This window comes from Sebastes fasciatus, chromosome 21 (genome assembly GCF_043250625.1).
Source record: "Sebastes fasciatus isolate fSebFas1 chromosome 21, fSebFas1.pri, whole genome shotgun sequence".
In the NCBI taxonomy this organism is placed as follows: Eukaryota; Metazoa; Chordata; class Actinopteri; order Perciformes; family Sebastidae; genus Sebastes; species Sebastes fasciatus.
The window spans coordinates 23,887,913-23,911,085 of record NC_133815.1 but is presented as its reverse complement, the minus strand read 5'-3'; the positions used below and the strand labels follow the sequence as shown (position 1 = coordinate 23,911,085).

Genomic DNA, 23,173 nt, shown 5'->3' with positions numbered 1-23,173 from the left:
GTGTTGGTTGGATGCTGTAACATCCAAGATTTTAGATTTAGCTGACAAACATCAGCCTCCTTAAAGGGGAACTACACCCATTTTCAAAATTCATAAATGTTCTTCCGACGGTCTACCGAAATCCAAAAACTAGAGTGATAAAACTCAAACTTGTGATGTCATAAAGTATAAAGTAAGATAGAAATAAGATATAAAGCTCATATTATATTCGGCCTTGTCTTCAGGTTCGAGTTTCAGTATAGTAAGTGCGTGTAATACTGAAATCTTTGATGTCAGAGCTTCCTGTCAGACGACATTTCAAACTATTTGTTGTACTTCCACCTCCTCTGCACAATGTTTACTGTGATTGATTATCTATCATATGTAAAGCTCATTTAAAGTCTCAGTGAGTTCATCGCCGAACACCAACGGCTACTTGAGCGTCTATGCTTTATCTGGCTATAAGTTATATTCACTTCTACTTACAGGAATCTCTGTTCCAAAGTGGCATACAATGAATGACAAGGTAGATAATGTTCAAGGACTATTTGACAGAAAATTTGACATTTGATGGACACACACACACAAAGTACTACTCGGTAACATCTTTATCCTGATGTGGCAGCGTGACCTTTACAACCATTATGCTGCCACACATATTCTGTATGCATTCCTTCATAAGTTGCTGTAGGCTTCTCTCCATCAAATGTTGAAATACAACTGAACAGAAATGGTGCGCAATCAAGAACGGAGCGATATCTGAATGAATCCAAATAATAGCTCTTAGTGGTGCAGCACAAAGTGGTTGGCTACCATGGCTACATCTGTATGGGAGGAACAGAAATGGACTGATTGGCCCACTACCATGTCTCTCCTCCCTCACCCCTCTCTCTTTAAAAGGCTTTCTATTCCTCCATCTCCTTTGGCTCTGAAATGAAGCCACCTCATTCCTCTCCATTCGCATCTAACTGTGACCGCTTTTGTTCTCCGGCCGATGCAAATGAAACGGGTCTCTTCGGCCGAGATGGCGAAGCAGCCCTCCGTCTCATGTTTCTCTGTGGCCCCGAGATGTGGATGTTTACTGTCGGCCGGGGCCTTATTACATTCCTTCAGCAACTTAAAAGCATTGCCCCCCCCCCCTAATGGGACCTATAAAACAGTGAGAAAAGCCTATTGTGACAATGGAGCTCATTGTGTCGGAGTGGACTCATTTGGCACTCTGCGGAGAGTGGAAATGTGTGGCGTATTATAAAAAAAAAAGGGAGTGAGAGAAAGAGAGGGTGAGAAAGTAGAAAGAAATCAAATAAATAGGAGTGAATGACTTCGCACTGTGGGAAATCTGGCACTGTCAATCATCAAAGTCCATCTAGAACCTCAGTGTTGGTCATAAAAAAGAGCTTTCTAGATGTAGCTGCTGCAGAATATACTTTCATTTACCTCTATGTTTCTCTCTTGTTCTTTGAGTTGGAGTCAGGTTTTGGTGTTTTTGAATGATCATTTAAGGAAGACATCTTTTTTTTTTTGGCATGCCAACCAGAGGGGTATAATTAACTTCACAGCAGCATCACCTCGCCTGAATATCGGCCATGCTCCTACAAAAGATTCCCCTCCAAAGCCTAGACACTGCCCCCCCTTGGAAAAAAAGTAATTGGATTCAACTGAAAATGTAGGAAGATAAGCACAAAATGATTTCACCTTAAGAAACATTGTTAAGAGTGTGCATCTTCCTCTCCCAGCTTTGTTCTCCGCTGCCCACGCTGGTTTTCGGCTCCACGCTGGCGGCCCCCGTTTTATTCCCTGAAGTCATTATTGTCTTCGGCTAAGGTGCCCCTGCTCCCTGTGATTTGTGGGTAATGAGCTGGCACCCCCCTGCCCGTGTTCAATTATTCTCATTGAGAAAGTGATTTCTCACTCCACGGAGCAAATCGGAGAAGGCGAAAGCGTGAACCCTAATCAAGAATTAACACGTTCGCGGCCAGCGGTGCGGAGAGGGATAGCCACCCTGATACTGTAGAGGTGGTGTGGACAGAAACGAGGATGGAGGGCGGTAGAGGGACGGACAAGGGAAACAGATTATTCACCTGTCCCCTGTTTTATTACATCCACTTGTCTTTAGTGTTTTGAAGCAAGGCGGGGGAAAAAGAATTGAACAGAACTTGCCCAAAAAGAAAAGGTGATGTGTTTACAAGCGAAGCACAGACAGCCTTGCTGAAGGGCTGTTCGCAGCGACGGGGTGAACGTGCAAGAGGGAACGATATCTGAGCAGTAATTAACCACGGAGAGAGAGGGAGCCGAAAGAGAAGGAAGTGAGAAGACGAGTGCAAACTTTGGAGAGAAAATTTGAGACGAGAAGAGATGAAGAGCAGCCGTAGCTCAGTGAGTACTAATGACCTGACAGGAGGAACACAGGAGGAGGGAGAAAGACTGCTTCAGCACGGAGGGGAAGGACACCGACAAGTACCTTTACATCGGAAAACTAGATGTGTCACTTTGCAGATAAAGCAGGATGATGCTGGTGTTTAATTAACTGCTGAATATCATGATGACTGAGTATTAACTGTAGACTAATTCCAACGCAACAACTTTTATTGTTTTTGTTTAAGGCTGTCAATCAATTAAAATTGTGATTAATCGCATGATCCTCCGTAGTTAATCACGATTAATCGCAAATTTATTGCACATTTTTTATGTTCAAAATGTACCATGGGAGTGAGCAAATATGCGGCTTTATGCAAATGTGTATATATTTATAATTGGAAATCAATTTACAACACAAAACAATGACAATTTTGTCCAGAAACCCTCACAGGTACTGCATTTAGCATAAAAAAATATGCTCAAATCATAACATGGCAAACTGCAGCCCAACAGGCAACAACAGCTGTCAGTGTGTCAGTGTGCTGACTTGACTATGACTTGCCCAAAACTGCATGTGATTATCATGAAGTGGGCATGTCTGTAAAGGGGAGACTCGTGGGTACTCATAGAACCCATTTTCATTCACATATCTTGAGGTCAGAGGTCAATGGACCCCTTTGAAAATAGCCATGCCAGTTTTTCTTCGCCAAAATGTAGCTCAAATTTGGAGCATTATTCAGCCTCCTTAGCGACAAGCTAGTATGACATACCAATGGGTTCCTTAAGTTTTGTAGTTCCATATGACGCTAGTATCTTCACTCTAGCCTTAAAACTAAGTTGCTACAACCTCCGAAAGATCAATTGCGTCGATGTGTTAAAAAAAAAAGTAACGTTAAAATAAATTTGTGTTATTTTGCGTTATTATCGCGTTCATTTTGACAGCCCTACTTTGCTTTTGCTTTACCCACATGCATTTTCAGAGACTTTCCCACTCGGACAAAACTAAAATTATAGAGGGAAAAGTAACAATTTAATTATAATTCTCAGTGGGAAGATTTTACATATAAATAGTCAAATTTGAAAGATGGCACAAAAAGCTGTCGGGAATGTAAAAAAAAAAAGAAACAACCTTCTGAAGCCTGATCAGTCAAACTCTAATCTGAACTGTCTAGTCACACACACACAACACAGCCCCGCAGAGCAAGACAGGTTAAACATTTTCAGCCTAGAGTACAGCTGATAGAGAAGAGTGTTGGCAACTTCCAAAAAATGTCTGCCGCCTCCTCAGCTGTTCAGACGAGATAAGAGAAGAGACATGATTTGCACAATTCTCAATGAAGTAAAAAAAGGCAAGAAGACAAGAACCAAAAAAAGAGATATCTTGCTTAGAGGGGAAAGAAAAGGCCAATGTGACATGAAACTTTGTCAGAGAATGACAGCTCTTTTTGTTCTTCTTCTTTTCCAAAAGAAGCTGATTCCCAATTCTGAGTACAGAGCAACATTTTGGGCTTTGTCTCTCTTTCAGTCCCCTGCTGGAGGCCCTTTCACATGCTGTCCTTGGGAACTACATTTGTCTGCTGTGTTATGTGCTTGGGATTAAGTTGTGAAAGTTGTTCTGAATTGTTAAGCACTTATTTCTATCATTCTCATTCTCCGTCTGTCCCGGCGTGTCTATGTTGTGTGTGTGTGTGTGAAGGTGAGAGGGGAGCCTTGCTGAATGCTAATAGACGCAGAGAGCCGAGCGAGACAAGCTTCTGGCCAGAAAAAGCTGGTGGATGATTAACTGTCGTGTACTCAATATAAATCACACACACACACACACACACACACGTGTGGTGAGACTGCCGTTTATTGCTAACAAAGATGTTAAGTTAATAATGAGATGTTAAATAGCATTATTTATATAATTGCACATTTACAATCTATTTTCCTTGCTGTGAAATGAATCATCTAAATCACACTACCAACAGTGTGTGTGCGTGATACCTGATCACATCATCTGAACACACACTTATCTAAAACAGAATTACACTAACTCTATAATGTATTTTGTTGCTTCAGGCTGTGTGCAGGACTCTACACACAGCTGGTGGCTGATGCATATTGAGGTGAAACTTTATAGGCAAAGTTATCTAATTTAGAAAAAGCTGTAAAATCTGATTTTGCTCCAAAAAGTTAATTTTATTATTCTTTTATTTTATTTATCTATTTTATATTTATTCAACCAGAGAAGTCAACTGAGAACCAATTCACATCTCCAATGATGACCTGGCCAAGAGGCAGAACATTAGACAAAATTTAAAAAATCACAAAATATACAGTATATACAACAATTGATATACAAATGCAAATTCAGAAGCAGGTGCAGTGATCTGTGGCTTGTAATGAGTTATTAAAGGAGGGTAACGGAATGAGGGTGTTGAGCATCTTTTGCAACTCATTCCAGTCACTAGGAGCAGCAAACTGGAACGAGTGATGACCAAAAGAGCTGCGGACTTTTGGAACGACCATACTGATGAATTTGCTAGAATGTAAATTATGGTTACTGTTGGAGATATTGAGTAGTGAGCGGAGATATGGAGGGTTGGTTTTGCCAATGATATTGTTATAAATGAACTGACACCAGTGGATCTGACGCCTGGTATGGAGTGATGGCCAGTTGACTAGAGAATACAGATTACAGCGATCAGTGTTGAAAGGGATTTTTGGAGGCGAATCTATAGGTTAAATTGCCATAATCCAGGATTGGGAGATTTGTCATTTTAACCAAGGTGTGCTTTGCAGAGTAAAGTTTTGGTGCTCAATACCAAAACTTTGGGCACAGTTTTGCATTTTTGCATCCCCAAAATATTGAGAAAAGTGATAATATTGATATATTATTGTAAGAAAGTCGTGTTGTTGTTTGCTCCCATACGGGAAGATTAGATGTCAAAGTCCTCCATAAAGAAGTAATAAGCAGGGGTATCCTCCTCTGTCCTCTTTTTCTTTCAATTTGTTCTTATGGTATAGTCATTATGGCATTCTCACTCTCAGTTCACTCACTCACTACAAGTCATTGCAACGCTAAAACTAACTGCCCGAGCCCACTTAGAGGTGAAAAGAGTTGGCGACCAGTACTAAATGAGGCTTAACAAGCAGTGCGGGCCTTAGGAGAAAACCTGCTCTGGTCAGTCAGAGGTCGTGACGCTCCGGCAGGGGTTCAGCGGCGATGGCTAATTAAGAGAGGACGGGCCACTGTGACAAGGCTCAAGGCTACATTGTCCTCACTCAGGTCCCAGGCTGGACCGGAGAGTCTCTGGTGAGCTGCCATTTACACAGCACTCAGAGCGGAGGGGAAAAAAGGGTCCACGGTATAAAAATGTACAGTTTGTAATGTATTATCGGATTCTTAAATTAAGTCTTTTCTTAAGCTAATGCTTAATAGAGGTGAGATAATTCCACTGAAAGAAAGTCACTATAAATCAGATTAGTGGATTTATAAGTATTAGCAAAAATTACATAAGTGACTTTTTGCAGTGTAGAAAGAATGAGCAGGAAAAAAAAAGAGAGAAATGAGAAGACGGCTATAAACAGAGATAATACCAAATAGGGGATAAAAATATGTATTTTTTCGTGTGCCTGGAGTCACTGTTGAATAAACAGCAGCACCTACTGGTCAGGCCCACTGGGCAGCAATTAGAAAACATCTTTTAGAGTACATCTCGCATGTATACATTGAAGTGTTCTTCTATAGACTAAACATGCACAAGGGCTCTCATCTACTCCTGCAACCATTTTTTTTAGAGCCAGCCGACCTTCCTGTGTGTGTTTCAGGGGGAATTAAGAGGCAAGTCCTGGATGAGTGCAAGGTCCTCTCTGCAGACACAGGACACCGCAGCGGGACTGACTGCGCTGCTCTGGAATGTGGATTGCTGTTTTTCTATGCACTCTCCTGCACACAACAAAACCCCCCCCATCTGCTCTTTATCAAACATCAGCCCAGATGTATCTGAACCTAACGCACGCCACGCTGCCAACGCTGCATCCACCAGATAGCCCTGGAGAGAAGAGACGCAGGTGAGCTCTCCTCTCCAACCTCACCCCATGACTGTACTGGTCTCGAAGTCATTCAGAGAGACAGGTACAAACAGAAAGAGAGAGACGGAAAGAAAGAGAGACTGTGTCAGGCAGGCAGGGTTTTGGGGGTTACTGCTGTGTTTTCTCTCCATGCTCAACTGCTCTAACTTTGCCCGCGGCTCGCCTCAGGGTCTGCAGACTGTGTGGGCTTTACCAACAAGCTAGTCGGGAGAGGAGACGAAGTTCACTCACCAACAACAGCGCAGAGAATTAAACGCTAACTTTCGTGCAGAATTGACCCACCTAAGGGTTTTCCAAAGTATTTTTTTCTTTTTTGGAGATCCACCACTTCAGAACATATTCTGATTATGAAATGTCTACCACTGTATTTATTGTTTTTTCAATGAAACAAGTGAAAATTAAGCTATGGTTTGGCTTGGCAGTAAAGTCACAAAAAACAGCGGATTAGACTGTCAGGCTATTAAATAGGTGTTATCAGTCGCTATAAGCACCATAGATGTGGGTCAATATGGGCCTGCTACACCTACTAGTAGGTCTCATCATTGATTCACATGGGTGATCACCGAAAGAAGGTGTAAAAGAACACGATAGCGACCTCCAGCAACCGAAGTGGCAGTAGCTGAAGCGGAATGGGGCGGAGATTGGGGGGCGATGGATAGGGCAAAAAAATACAGGGTTTTCACTGCAGGACACCAGAGTTTGCATCTATTGTGAAACCAACGTGTGGTAGTCTTTGTGTTCACAAGCATTACATTTCACTTTCACTTCTGAAACGTAGTTATTTAAAGCCAAAACACAATGTTTTTTCCCTAAACTTAACCAAGTGGTTCTGTTGCCTAAACCTAAAGACATTGTAATGGTGTTACCTTAACCTAACTGTTTTTGTTGCATAAACCTAAAGACGTTGTGGTTTTGTTGCCTTAACTACAGCGTGTTGCTTTCAGAATCAGAATCAGAATGGTGTTTATTGCAAGGTGTAAAGGGTATACACTAGGAATTTTCTTTGGTTTTGTTGGTGCAAGTAAAACAGTATAATATACAGTACAGTATATTTTAAGTTTCGCTTTCACTTTTACAGGCGTCGTAGGCCCCTACCGATCCACATCTATGGTGCTTAAAGTGACCGATAACGTCTATTTAATGCCCTGATAAAAAAACGGACTTTCATTTACAAGGTGTTTGTTTTGTCAACCTGGGTGTTATAATATGTCTGTCCATTATGACTATTGGTTATGATGGCATTTACACTACCGCCATTGTAGAGCTTTATGATAGTGATAATGTTGATTGGGGCAGGGAATGCAAGCTCACCGCTTTCCAAAACACTTCAGTTTAACAGAAATCAGCTCACACAGTTATTTCTGAGTCAAACTGTAAATCTACCTTGAAAGTACAGTAGACCCCTAATCTCTGTAACTGTGTTATCCAACATAGCATAGATAATCCATTTAGAGGTCAACTCGCTGCTATACTACACAGTTAGACAAAAATATGGTTGACAAATACTGTAATTACTCCTTAAAGCAAGTTACATTTCTCCAAAGGATTTGCAAATTTTACACTTTGAGAAAAAATAGTTAATACATATTCATATATTCATTCACTGTGCTTTATTTTCATAGCCAGTGATTGTGAAGAAATAAAGCGGCACTGTGTGAACACTAGTAAAACAACTGTTGGCTATGAACTGAAGTGGGAGAGCCAAAAAAAAAGGTGAGAAAAATAACATTTTGTAGATGAATCAGTTCATAAATGGCAATCTGTGTTTGTTTGGTGAGGAATCTTTGACGCGTGAATATAAAAGGAAAGGAGTGTGTTCAAACTGCTCCTGGCTCTCTTCTTCCGGCTTGAAGTCGAACAAACTCATCTCCTTTCAACAGGGCTGGCTCGATGATTTAGCCGGGCACCTCGCCACTTTGGTTTCCTTTAAAACTCGCCAGACAAGGTGTCTCATTAAGACAACAAAGAGAGGGAGGAACTCCCACAGTCGGAGTCTTGTTCAAAGATGTCTGATCAGAGCTGCTTCCACTCAGGCATGTTTTTGACTCCGTTATGTAATGATTTCTGTCTCCAAATCTCTCTTTCTTTTAATTTGTTATGGGCATGACTATTTGAAGCATAATTTCAAAGCATCAGTAAGCCAACAAATAACAGATAAATGAATTCTGAGCATATTAAAATAGATATTTGTTTTGTTCTATAAATAACCCATGATAAGCAGTATCTATAATAAAATGTCTCTCTGTCTATCACTTTCTTTGAAACCCTAAAACTCAGAATTTTTTGGGTATGCGCGTCAAACATCTCCATCTCCCTCCATGTGAGCCATTTTGATAGGGTTAAATCCCTCTATGATTGACAGCTGGTGTCATTCCCGCCTCTGGTGCAGCTCATGATAATGGCCTCCGGTCCCTCATCAAGGCTGCAAAATAATACAGTTGAGAGGCACTCAGCCAGATCCGAATGTGTGTGCGCATGTGTAAGCATGTGTGTGTATATGTGATGCTGAGCGGGAAGGCCCATTAGCATTCATCAGTGGGATAATAGGCCAACGTTAATGTCAGCTGTTTATATAAAGAATAACTCATAAGGCCTTGGCGTATATGGGCTGATAGAGCAGGCTTTTCTCCACGCCACATTTGGCAGTGTGTGTGTGTGTGTGTGTGTGTGTGTGTGTGTGTGTGTGTGTGTGTGTGTAAGGGTGGCGAGGGATTGAAGAGCTGGAGCTCTCCAAGTCTCAGATGGAATTGTTTGACACTAAAGTGAATTTATCGACTGGTTAGATAAACATAAGACAAGTGAGGCGTACTTTCCAGATAGAACTAGACTGGCGAGATGTGGCCTTGTGATTTGTGTTGTATGCTGAACATTTGCACAAAAGAAAAGTAATCAAAAGCCTGACCTAACCACCTAACTCATTATCAAATTCATGAAATTGTCTCGTTATCAAAATTAATCAGAGATTCCAGGCTTTGAAGGTGCAGCATGTAGGATCTGACGGCATCTAGCGGTGATATAGCAGATTGCACCCAATTTAAACTCCTCCCGTGTGCCAAGCGTGTAGGAGAACTACACTGGCCGACGCAAAAAAACACAAACGGCCCTCTCTAGAGACAGCGAGAGAGAGACGGCGGCTGGCGGTACCACGGTTTTGCACTCTGCGGCTCAGTTTCACAGTTTCACAGTTTCACAGTCGGAGAACTACGGTGGTCTTCAGGTAAAAACATGAAAGGCTCTCCTTAGAGCCTTTCATGTTTTTGTCTTTGGTTTGTCTGTTCTGGGCTATTGTAGAAACATGGCTGCCGGCTCCGTGAGTAGATATAAATGGCTTATTCTAGAGGTCCTGACACACTAAGCCGACGGTCTGCCGTCGGACAGTTCGGGGCCGTCGGTGAGCGTCTGTCGGTCTAGTTTTTGCGGTGTGTCCCGCGGTGTGTCAGCTTAGTGTGTCCGGGTCTTTAGGTAAACACAATTCTTATTTTCAGGTGATTATACACTAAAGAACACATATTTACTAATATTATATTCCATTTCTGCCAGTAGATCAACCAAAATGCTACACAGTATTCCTTTAAGGGGAATTAACTTAATCACCGACAATACTGCCCCCAACTGTATTCATGTAAAATAAAATGTTAACATAACCACTCCTGCATCAAATCTCTCACTGAGTTCATCAGGTCTGGGTTCTGGTGGTGACGACAGAATCACAGATTTTACAGTTTAATGGTGTCGTCGTCCAACTTCAACAGCCTCTTTGGTATTTTAAGCATAGAAGTCAAAGTGTCGTTTTAGTCGGACTGACTTCACATTCCTAATTTATAGCAGAGGGTGGGAAGGCCTGCTTAAATATAAATGGTGAAGTGAAGCACTTTAAGAGTGTACTAACAGAGCTGCTTGCTTCACCTACATCAGCCATTAAAAGGAAAAGATTTAATGTTGGAAGAAGTGCTTCAAAACTTAAGGTATGATTAGGGAGGCGGTGTTTGCGTGAAGTTGAGAGATGATGCTGCTGGAGCATGACGCAAACACCCACACACACCCACACACACACATACAGTATATATATTAAATATGCAAAGTAAAGAGTGCGTCAGTTGTTTCAGTGAACAGACAGAAATGAGTGTGATGGCCTCTCCTTCGCTCCTTCGTTTTTGCTTTTATCTTTACTCATAAAGCAGAACAATAAAGTACATGAGATAAATAATCCATGATAAACAAACAACTGCTAATTGGTGTGATTCTACTAAAACCGTGGCGTGTATGTGTGTGTGTGTTTGCGTGTGTGTGTACACTCATTATCTCCGCCAGCGCTTTAGCACTGATCACAATTCTTTTTAATTAACCCACGCCGTGTATTTTTATCTTCCAATTCGATGTTGCTGTGCTGCCCGCCCATCAAACAGACAAAGAAGACTATCAAACAATGATGTGTGGGAGGGGAAGGCAGCGATCAACACTGAGATACAGTGAGTCAAGGAAAGAAACAACTGGGCAACGAGGTGCCTCTTTGAAACCGTCGCTGTGTCACCTCTAATGAGCGGATTTGTGTTTCGTGAGTCATCTTAAGTCATACAGCTGTCAGATTACCAAGACTCAGGTAGCACTGAGAATTAGCTATCGTGTGGATGCTTATACTCGCTCTGTGACACCCCGGCTGTTATTCATTAAATGTTTATATACTTATGTTGGTATGACTCCTGCCCTAAAATAATAATCTCACAATTTAAGAGATATTCGTTTAGTATTAACCTGGAAACCTTACAGTAATCTTGGATTTGGGTATTTCATTTTTGAACAAATTTATGTTGCACTGCTTGTGTCTTCTTTGAGCTACTTGAACCATTTCTGCTACAGCTAGTTCAACAATTACTAATCATGGAAATGAATCAAACTGACACAGTTATAATTAAATAAAATGTTCTAAAAAGTAGTGGAGAGAGGGTCCAGTTTACCACTGCAACTCCAACTAACTTTAGGATATTTAAAGTTACTATGAGGAACTTTCATTTTGTGTTGATTTTGGCAGTCCCTGTGGACAAAAGCTTTAGTGTTCCCGAACACCAGACTCCCTTTAGAAAACCTCTAATTTTACTGGAGCAGGGTCTGACAGTCTGATCCGCTCAGTCCTGGTTCTGGTTCTGCCGTGCCAACCTTCGCTTCAGCGGGTCCAGCAATACGGCCTTGGCCTCCAGCAGCATGGTGTCAGTGTGGCAGAGCAGCGAGGCTTGCTGAATGAGTTTCTGGTGAACGTGCATGATGATTTTGTCTGATTTCGCTGGAATCCAACCCGGTGGCACTGATGAGAAGCATTAAGAAAAACTATATAGAAATAGCCAATCTGTTCGCCGATGGTCTCGTTTACTGATGTAGGTCATACAGAGGAACCAGTTAAATGTTCCCTCACAGTAACTTTAATGTTAAGGAAGACAAGGCTACCTCAAGCACCATGAGGCTACACTTTTTACACTATTTTCATCTTTAAACTTCAACTGAAGGATTACATCATCATATAAACCAAATATAAATAGAGTTATGTATGTTTATCAGATAAAAATAAATAAATCTGTTGACTTGACTCCTTAAGTTGACATTTCCACGACATATAGATGTATCAATAATAAATGTAATTTTTCGGGTGGATCTGATTATACAACAATCTTATCAAAAATAGATGATGAGATGTCAGTTTTTTAAATGTGAGGATTTGCTGTTTTACTCTGTAAAAGGTTAGTGTGTTTTGTGTCATGGCTAGACATCCTATTGGAGCAATACTGCCGTACCTCCAGATGGACAAAACACACAGTGCAATAAAAAAGCTTCTTTTTCATAAGATTGCTTTGTCCTGACAGACTGTCTAGCCAGAGACAAAATACTGTAAGAGAACTCTTAAGAATGAAAATACTTCCTCGGCCGCCGTGACAATGGGACACAACCTTGGCCGGGTTTGATTTTCAATGAGACTGGAAACAGAAATGCAGACAGACCACCCAGAAACCCGCAGCACAGTAGCCCAGACATTCAGGTGAGAACCCTGGCTCAAGCTGAATGGAAAACAACACAGGGAAGCTGTTCAATTCTATTACTAGTCCATTTGCTTTACTCCTCTCTCCATATTACAATGTTTCATAGCCTTTCTTTGCTCTTTCCTTACTCTATAACACGAAGGAGGGATAGATTAAACACCTCCTACTTAGGTCAGAGCAGGTAGCTGCGGTAGTGATGGGCAGAGACTGGCAGACAAACTGGGAGAAATCCTCTTCACGTCGAGCTCAGCGTGTCCGACACCTCCCAAGGTCATCTCTGCTCTCCCAGCAGAGAGCCTCTGTCACTTTTAATAACTTTTAAAAGGGAACATTTTTTCTCTCCTCTGACAGGCTGAGGAGTTGAGGGACCGGTCGCAGAGCGAGACAATCACAAAGTGCCGACAGAGCGAGGAGGTGTGAAGTGAGGAGACGGGCCTGCAATGACTAACAGCGTGCGCTGTTACTTTATGAAAAGTACCGCTACATAGAACAGAAGTATGAAGTCTGATGTCAGTCAGCGTTTCTGTTTCAAGTTGGCTTGGGCAGCGAGCAGTCAGCGGGGCTGTAATCCTCACTCTGTTATCTGTCACTATCTGTGCTTACGATTGCTGTAACACTATGGCAGGGTGTGATGCATTATGACACGATGCAGCGTGTTTTCTGCAGATAGAGAGAGGTACAAACACAGGGGCCAGCCATGCTGAAGAATTCATGCTACTTTAATGTGCTCTGGATTTATGTCTCAGCCAAATGGCATATGTTACACTTTACTGTCACTCAGTGGGATATATTATAAGGCAATAGGGCTGCCAAGTGGGCAGGAAAACTATTCTTGTATGCAGATAATAATAGCTGCCAGAAATAGTGCGGCAGACAGTATCAGACAGTATGCACGATCCAATTTTTTCTCTTCCGATTCCAAGACCCCAGCTCAGGGTGTTATAATATACCAGTGTTCTCTTTCTCCCAAATTTCAAACCTCTATACATCACAGTGTGGAACGTATCAGGATCACGAGGTAACATGAAGCCAGGGATTGCTGTGACACTAAAAACTGAGGTGGTGGCCCAACATGACTGACACGTCATGGCCAAAATCCTTACGCTTGCTTATGATTTGAAACAAGATGTGTTTTCCCGTCTTTAAACCTAAATAACTGACATATTTTATTGTATTAAAGGTACAGTGTGTCAGATCTGGCGGCATCTAGTGGTGTGGTTGCAGATTGCAACCAATCCCTCTGCTCCCTTACCAAGACTGTGGTATTGTGAGCCGCCGAGTGCAAAACCGTGGCAACACTGTTCGCCTCGCTCAGAGGACATCCTTACTATAATAACACTAGTTCAGGAGCAGGGCGGCTGGCGGTACCACGGTTTTGCACTCTGCTGCTTACGTTACCGCGGTTTCACAAGCTTGACGAAGAACTACGGTGGCCTTCAGGTAATGCAAAAAACATGAAAGGCTCTCTCTAGAGCCAGTGTTTGGTTTGTCCGTTCTGGGCTACTGTAGAAACAAGGTGGACTCTGTGAAGAGGATCCGCTCCCTATGTAGATATGAAGGGCTCATTCTAAGCTAACGAAAACACGATTCTTAGTTTCAGGTGAATATACACTAATGAAAACGTAGTTATGAATATCATATTCCATTTCTGCTAATAGATCCCCACAGAAACACACTGTTCCTTTAAGTCCACCTCCTTACCTGTTCCTGTCTGTCAAGCCATCGGTCCACCATTGGGTGGTTGGCGCTCAGAGAAGATCGAGTAATTTCTCTCTGGAACTGAGTGGACCAGCCACTCGCATCGCGAGGAAGACTCCGGTAGGAATGGCCTCCTCTCCCCTGCAGGAGAACGGGAAGAGAGCTTAACATCGCTGCATGACTATCACATCCATTCTCCAGATTTATGGAGACAGCTTTGTGGTTTGGTTCTACCTATAGCCGCTGGATGACAGACATTTTGTGGTGGATGTCGGTTAGTATATCTTGGACGCGTGCCACGAACCAATACTGTGTTGTTCATTCGAGTCTCACTCCATTCAACCCTCACCCCTAACCCTTTCCCCATATCTAAACCTGAGCCGCTACTAAGAGGCCTATTACAATGAGACAGCCACAGCTGAGCGCTTCCATTACACAAAAGAGCACCTTCCAAAATGCTACTGCCAAGGTAATGTCAAACACCAGCAGACTTCAGCGGGCTTATTACAATGGCCACGAGCACACAAAAACACACTAAATTACATTCCAGACATGGTAGCCTTGGCATTGAAATATCGGCGATTGAAGGTCATGGTGGCTGAAGCTATTTGAATAAAAATGAAAGCAAATTAATATTAAAAGACACAGCGGAGACAATGATTCAGCGAGGCACACAAACCGAATGAGAATGATTTAAGGTCTGATGAGTTGAGAAAACGGCAGCTAAAGAGCGAGACTTGACAGAAACAGAAGTTTGGATCCCTTTAATGAGACATCACACAACAAAAGAACACAGACAAAAGTTAAAAACAAATAACTTCCAAGTGGCATGTTGCAGAAAGAGAAGTGGGGGGGGGGGAGGGGGGGGGGGGTGATGACAGACATCCGAAAAGACGAACAAAGACAAATGAAAACAAGTTATGTTCAGCGAGTGATACAATGGAAGGAAACAACGCAAGAAAGAGAGTGAGAAAGAACAGGGGGAGAGATCCCTACCCCCTGCATGATATAATAAGCCATGTGTGTTTTAGTGCGGTTGAATGTGGCGTGACGGGGCCTGGGGAAGCACCGCAGACAGGACTGTAAAACTCAGCCGGACACGTGGGCTCTACCGAGACGGCCCCTGATAGCCATCACGGCCTCGGTCCCCGACATGCAACACGGCGCGACAAAGGAGCCCTCTCCGAAAACGTTTACGACACAGATCGTAAAAATGCGGAGAAAACCCAGATACCAGAGCGGTACAGCAGTAAATCAACGGGCTCATATCTACTGCCTAATCCCTTTATTTGCTAAGCGTGGAGAACCCGGAGCGTGAGGTACTGTAAAGTCATTTGGAGACGTGATGAGTTTACAGTGCTAGCTGGTGACTGAGGCCTCCCGTTGGCTTGCATTAGGGAGATTTAGCAGAACCGAGCCTTACTCGGCCATAACTGGACTCACGGGGGATTGGACAGAACACGGCTGGCTGTAAAGAAAATTACCCCAGACAATGGGGAGACACTATAGTGTATGGCTTACATCCACACGCTCTTCTGGCAATGCTCATCACTGATGTATGGCTCCCTTTGAGAACAATGTTGCCGCCAAGACATAAATATATCAAAGTCAATGCTGACTAATATATTCAACATCTGTTGTTGATTGAATATAAATAGACTTCGTCTTGAACTGACATGAATATATATAGATGTATGAAAAAGAGATATGGAGGATTTTGAGGACTAAGACTCCCTTTTTGTTGGAACAAATCGAATGGCCCAGTCAAGAGCTGGACGAGCTGAATAAAGACGACAGCCTCCCAGTGCTAGCTCGTTACTTTTTAAACCAGCCACCAGTGACGGGATGATTACGTAAATTGATTTAATTCAGATATCACCTGCTACAGATGGGAGTCAAGAACTAAATGGGATACATTGCATTCAGTCAAATTTATTTCCAAAATCTAGACAGTGTGCAACATGTATTTTAGCTAGGGTTGTCACGGTGGAGGAATTTCCCCTGGATTGATAATGATTGGCTCAACAGCGCAATATGGGGTATTATTGACTTTTTTTTTTGCAAATTACCTTTATCCTGATTTGAGTGCTGTATTAATAAGCTTTACTGTCAGGATATTGTTGTTATATTATATATATATTATATTGTTGTTTTTTAAATGACAAAGATTGTCATACCTGTTTATTGTTCAATGTGGAGCACAGAAGGGCAATGAGGCGCAGAGCTTTTTTTTTCAGATGAGACGCTTTTGTATGCGTCTGGTTGCTATGATACGGGATATCCACAGATGTAAAAACGTCGGCACAAGGTATAGAAGTTGCTCTGGAGGGAGGGAAGACTGAAGCACGTGGGGAGAGGACGGCCCCGTCGGTCCAAGTGTATTCATTTCACCTCCATTGTTGTTGTTCAGCACATGTAGCCAACATGTAGGATGTGATGTCCCGCCCCTCCTCCATTGTGATTGGACGGCTGGGTATAAACTGACAGTGACGAATGCAATGTTTTACCGAAAGCTGAACATTTTTCGGCAACCAGATAAACAGCAAACGTCCAGCACTGAGCGCAGACAATCACAGCAAAATCAAGCCTTATGTTAGCTTGTGGCGCTCCCATTGTTAAGAATTTAAAAAAGAAAAGAACATGGCGGTTGTGGCGGTTGTGGCGGTTGTGGCGGTTGTGGCGGTTGTGGCGGTTGTGGCGGTTGTGGCGGTTGTGGCGGTTGTGGCGGTTGCTTGCGGTCCCCTGCGGTTGGCTTGTACAAAGCGCAGTTATTGCGACAGCCCTAATTTTAGCCATCATTTGAATAGCAGTTCTGTTATCTCATTCGATCGGATATCAAACAAACAGAACTAAGGATGTTTAAAATGATGCAAAGTATATTAAAGCAGCCTTTTGGAGTAAAATGAATCACTTCTTACATGTAATCTGTGGTGTAATGTCACAGTTGTTGTTGTTATATGATGTGCTAATGTACATTAATTTGTTTATAATCTAAAGTTAAATCCTGTTATGTAAATGATGTTACCCCAAACCCTGCTTATCCCACAGTGCAATGCAACCAAACATTAATATCCTGCACACAAGAGTGGAATCCACAGGGAAGAGCATCCATTAACACTCTCATATTCTTCATTGTTTTCGAGCACACAAGCTCACACAGACAAACAAACAGTTGAATATATTTGCTCAGTGTAAGATGTCCCCATCCTGACAAAATGAAAGGCCTAATATCCATTTCACCTCGACCTCTTTCCCTCCGCCCTCCGCCGGGGAGTGTGCCGTTACATCGTTGAGGCTCTGACAACTAAAGTGTCTTTAAATAGGATTATCAGACGATGCTTCCAGACACACTAATCACGTGGAGGTTTGCCGTGTCACGTTCCAAGCACTCAATCATCTCCCTTTTTTTAACCTCTCTGTTTCATCGGGAACGGATATCTCTCTCTCTCTCTCTCTCAGCGAGACGTAAAGGTCTGTCAGCACCACGTGGGGGCAGCCATTTTGAGAAGTTAATTGGCTTCCTTCTCTTTCAGAAGCCGTGGGGAGGATGTACCTGAGCTACACTTTCTTTTAGGATTCATAATCAGAGGCTTTGAAAAGCCCCAGAAAGGTGAATTTGGAACAAAAGGGAATCTCTGCTCGTCTTCTTGGAAGACAAAAAGAGGTGTTGTCAGAAGGAAGTAGTTTCAGTTAGAGACTATTGATGCCACTGCTGGATATCTGCAAGCAGGGCAGCACAGGTTTCATATCTGACGGTTATTTCTTTGATTCGGGGCGCAGAGGACAGGCGGAATGAAAATGAGGGAAGAAAGCAGTAAGGAAGTTCAAAACGAGAGATTGCAGGAGGTTGAGAGATTTCAGAGCTCATCTCTCTGACATTATAATTGATGCAGCTCCAGTTCATCTGCAGCTCTGTGGAAAATAACTTCTGGGCAAGATGCTGTTTGAGCGGTGTAATACAGAACTGATGTAACAATTTTAAGTTCTGTTGAGTTTTAACACCTCTTTATATTCACATAAACCTTCATGATGTAAAAGGTTTATCATAGTAATTAGTAGTTTGGAGGTGTTTCTCTTGAGAGCAGTCAAAAGTCACATTTGAAGATACCAATGGATCACCGAGCAGATTTATAAGTTACCTTTCGTTCCAGGCTGCCGGTGCCGTTGCCGGTGCTTGTTTTTAGTTTGTGGTGATGCTTTTGGAAACCAGCGGTTGTGGACCAGCGAGCTGGGTTCTTTCTGGACGGCTCCTCTGGATCGACCGGGACTTCACCCGGAGGAAGGCCGACCAGTGAAGGATCACTGCTGCGACGGACATGGAGAGGCATGTCTGTGGAGGAGGAAAGTGGAGTACAAGGAGGGTGGAAAGAAAAAGGAAAAAGAGAGTTACAGCAACATTAAACCACTTGCTCCTTTATTCACATACTGAACAGATCACTTTCCACCTCAGTGTTCCAACTGTGGCACATTTGTGGGCCCACGGTTCTGTCTGGTAACCATAAGACCCCCGCAGTACCTCCTCGACTACACTATATGTCCGCTGAAACACGGGAAGTGGTGATTATAAATACTTTTGTTTCCATAGAAGGTCTATTCAGCCCAGAGGGAAACATTGTACAACTCGGAGAGGTTTGGCTTGGCTTGAGTCCCGCAATAGTGACATATATATATATATATATATATACCATAACTATAATTTTAGCTGGAAAATTAACCAGACAGCCATAAAAAAAATGCAAATATGAGAGAAAATGATGTATGTGAAAAATTAAACAACCCCTTGCTCAGCCTAGCCACCCTAAAAATAACAATTACAATCGTAATTGCAGCAAAATTGCTCATTTATCATGATCTGACTCTCAAGATAAGGGTCATTCTTACACACTGGACTACTGACACAAGCTGATTTTGGAAAGTTTCCCAGTTTTTAAACCGGGTCTCACAACCATAATTACCCCAGCCATCAAACATATACAAGAAACTGCACAGGAAAACACTGGTCCATGTTGCCACATTGACCGATCTGCAACTAAAAAAGGTTCACATTTCTGATCAGAGCTGCCAAAACAAGTAGAGAGAATGAAGTCGCTCCACACTTCACACTTCACACTCCACACTCCAGCTAAAACATTCAGTGAGAAATCCTGCTGATGTCTGTTACACTGTGAGTATATCCGGGAGTCGGGGTATGAATCATCTGGATTTTCCCAAAAGGCCATATGGATTTGTTTCTGACGTTCTAGCAGCCTGCACGTTACACCCATGATTATGCAAATAGTTGGGTAACCACCTGTCATCCATCGGCGGATCATGGCAGCGAGCATATGCCGGTGCTAAGCTTCCATCTGATACACCAGAGACATGTCTTAGTGGTGGGAGCGACGCATTTTAATCACGGCTTACGCTGTGCCGCAACTCGTGCGTGTTTAATGCTGTGACAAGACTGGGGAGATTTGACTGCTACTGTAAGTGTTTCTTGTGACCGCCTGCAGTGTAGCCGGGAATGAAGACAGTATAATTATGTGACTGAATCCCAAAAATAAAGGTGAGATCAACACGTGTTTGTCAGCTGCCTTTATTCTCCAGACAGAAAAAATCACACCCTGGCTTTCAATATTTTGTCAAAGACTAATCTTCTCAAGAAGTCTCTCTCTTGACCTCAGTGACTCACACCCCGTCTCCCATGTCCTTCACCTGTACTTGCTCTAATATGCTCACATGATAAAACAGCCATTGTACCTCTCTCCTTCCTTACGATTGAATTCACTACCACCATATAATCCTCCTACCTGATCATTCTGTGGTCTCAGGATTATGGTCAGGGCTCTATAGAGCGGTGCAGGGATGACGTATTTTTGTAGGCCAACCAGGAAGTTAGCATCGCCCCCTGGTTCCCTTGACAAAAAGCCAATGGGGTTTTTCCATTGGATTTTGGATTATTGCAGAAAATAAGCTCTGTGGCAAAAAGCACACAGCAAGATTTTGAAGTAAAAAGCTAAAAAAACATCTTTCAACAATCAATTTCGAGAGACCCGGAAGTCCAAAAATGCTAACTCATTTGCAGGTTTTAGGACTCATTCCTGCACCACTCTATGGAACTGAACTGTCATTTACTCACTAAACCTTTGATTGCAAGGTTGTTGGTCATTGTAAAAACTGAAGCTTATTCTACTGTTAAACTCATTGAGGGTATTCTGCTCTTGCTTCGTACAGGTTAGTTTAGCAGATAGCTAATATTAGATCCTTGAAATAAAGTCCCAGGAAACCGGAATACCGTTGGGGCTTTTGTGACTGTTTAAGACTGTTTAGTATACATATGTGGCCTCAGGCACAGCAGCCCTGTATCCTGGTAATCACATCTGTACTGAAGTGGACAATTCAGCACTTCTAATTTATGTCCAGTGCCAACATTCAGTGGATGTGTAATTACAGTGCCTGTTATGTAGCTGGATGAAGAGTATGTGTGTGTATGGAGATTGGGGGGTGGATTAATGTGCATTGGACTTTCACACAGGAGACCAGAGTCATTACAGATGTACAATTAACATTTGCCATTTTATTAACCGTAACAACGATCTGAACCTAACCCTAACCAAGTGTTTAATTTGCCTAACCCTAACCGTACCTTATCCCTAATTTACTTGCCTTAGCCAATTTCTTTCCCTGTCCTTAACCATACTAATTGCAGAAAGTGAGAATTCATAAAAACGTTGCCATTGGATGTATAAAATGTTGTCATGAAACATATGGAACAACTGATACTGTCATTCTCGTTGGGAGGACAGTCTCAGAGATAGTGTTGGACACAGAACAGCACTCAGCAATCCACAGTCTGGACTTTCTGACTTGTTTCATTACTTTCACTACATTTTACAGTAGTTTACTGCTGATTAAACCACTTTGACGTAAAGTGTAATTGCTTAATATTGCTGGTCATTAACTTTAAGCTGTATGTTATAAAAACCCTTTATTATTGTTGCCGACTTTACTGCTGGGTTTCAGTCTCTCTTCCAAAGCTCCCGGTATGGCTGATGCCAATGCAGAAACATTTGCACCATTATCCTGTTTTAGTCAAAAAAGATCTGATGTCAGTGTGTCCCACAGCACAGCCCCCTCATTCCACTAAGAGCATGGGGATTTCATGTGCAAATGACGATATGATGACATCTGGAAACTTCTAGGAACTTTCTCTGCAACCAAGAAGGGGAGTTGGCGAAACTACTTTTTTCACAGTGACTTGAGTTAATAAAAGTCCATTTCTCATGAGGGAATCATTGCTGCAAGTTCTCATACAGTAACAGGTAGCTTGTAAAACCACACTTTCAAAGTAGCTTTCCCAACACTCTCTTAAAAGTTTGATCTTCCTCCTAACCAAACCGCTATGGCATGCCATACACCATGCCAACGAAACTCACCAGCCGCTTTTAATATATTCTGTATTCCTCTGTTACAAATGTGTTTCATTTATTTTGGCCGTTGTCTGTATGGTTTCCTCAAAGGAGGTTTGGGGATCGAGTAAAGAAAACCACAGCTAGCAGCCAGACGGACGGTCGTTGCACGTTTACTCTTAAATTAGGTTGAAGATTCAATAATGGCGTTTAATAGACTTTGCCCCCTCTCGGTAACGGCTGGTTCACATCCAGTTCAGGGCTCTAATGACGTTCACCTCAGACAGCGAGGGTAATTAACGTCCAGTATTATCCTACAAGACAGGCTTAGAGATGACACACACACACAAATACAGAAAGACAGGGAGGGAGAGGGAGATCCACAGGGACAGAAAAGGAAAAAACAGGAATGAAATGACACAAAGTAAGAGATAAAAAAAAACACAGATGCTCACAGACTGTATAAATATGAAACATCAAATCTTCATACTGTCTACTGTTTGCCTCAGAATGTGGCTTCTTTTAAGTTAAGACATTTTTAATAAAGCTTTGTTTTTTGTGTATCTGTGTGGGTGGACAGAAAGTTACACAAGACATTTGATGTGGATTAAAAGCCTTGGTGTATTTCCCAGAATACCTCAAGGCTCCACTCTTACCGGACATTTATCTGGTCTTTTGAAAACATGACAAGATCGGTCTTGCTTTATGCAACGTGATTGTTTCCAGATGCTAACAGACTAAAATGTCCATTGTTACGGTCTAATCATTTAGTAAAGGACCAGCTAGGGGGATCTATTGTCAGATTTGGAATATGATATTAATAAGTATGTTTCCTTTAGTGTATAATCACCTGATAATAACAATCGGTGTGTTTCCGTTAGCTTAGATGAGCTGTTTATATCTACGTAGGGAGCGGGTCCTCTTCACTGAGTCCGCCATGTTGCTCCGCCATGTTTCTACAGTAGCCCAGAACGGACAAACCAAACTCTGTTAACTTTTCCTGCTTGGGCTGGAGTCGATAACGTTACTCACTCCCGTTGCCACCACTCTCTCTCTCTCTTGCTTCACCTCTCACTTACCAAATACACACACACTCTAAGCACTCTACTCTTAGAACAGCTGGCTCTAGAGAGGGCTGTTCGTATTTTCGCTCCGGCTACCGTATGAATCTTACACACTTGGCAAACAGGAGAAGTTGTGATCTGCAACCTCACTGCTATCCTACACACTGTTCCTCGCCAAATAACTGGATTAAATTAAAATGCTGTAGATAAAGACAGCATCTGAGAATCTCTATAAGAGATGCAGTGTTACATCATGACACATGATGTGGTCTAGAGATATGTTAAATTTAAAAGAAACTATTTTACGGAACAAAACGTGTAAGTATCATAAACGTTTGTTTGCCATAGAGCTTATTTTCTGCAAAGATCCAATGGAAAATTCCCAAAATTGTCTTTTTGTTGAGGAAAGCTGTGCAATTCTAACTTACGGGTTGGCCTTCAAAAACATGTCATCCCTGCACCACTCTATTTCATCAGATCATCTCATTGTTCATGCTTTCCCTTCCAGATTACACCACCGTCACAACACATTTAGATACCCATGAGTGTGTTATACAAAGGATTTACTTTGTGTGACCTTCTT

The 23,173-nt window shown here is 42.3% G+C and overlaps 1 protein-coding gene across 3 annotated transcripts in view; it reads right to left on the bottom strand.

Moving 5' to 3' along the window:
* Positions 1-23,173, bottom strand: part of LOC141759297 (partitioning defective 3 homolog) — a 432,434-nt gene that overhangs the window by 250,517 nt on the left and 158,744 nt on the right. For 2 of the 3 annotated variants that reach the window (XM_074621247.1, XM_074621248.1), the window contains exons 4-5: positions 18,278-18,468; positions 14,142-14,279 (exon numbers count right to left, since the gene is read on the bottom strand). In XM_074621247.1, coding sequence (XP_074477348.1) covers positions 14,142-14,279; positions 18,278-18,468 — 329 coding nt within the window. The remainder of the gene's footprint in view (positions 1-14,141; positions 14,280-18,277; positions 18,469-23,173) is intronic. The other variant, XM_074621249.1, reaches the window with a different exon arrangement.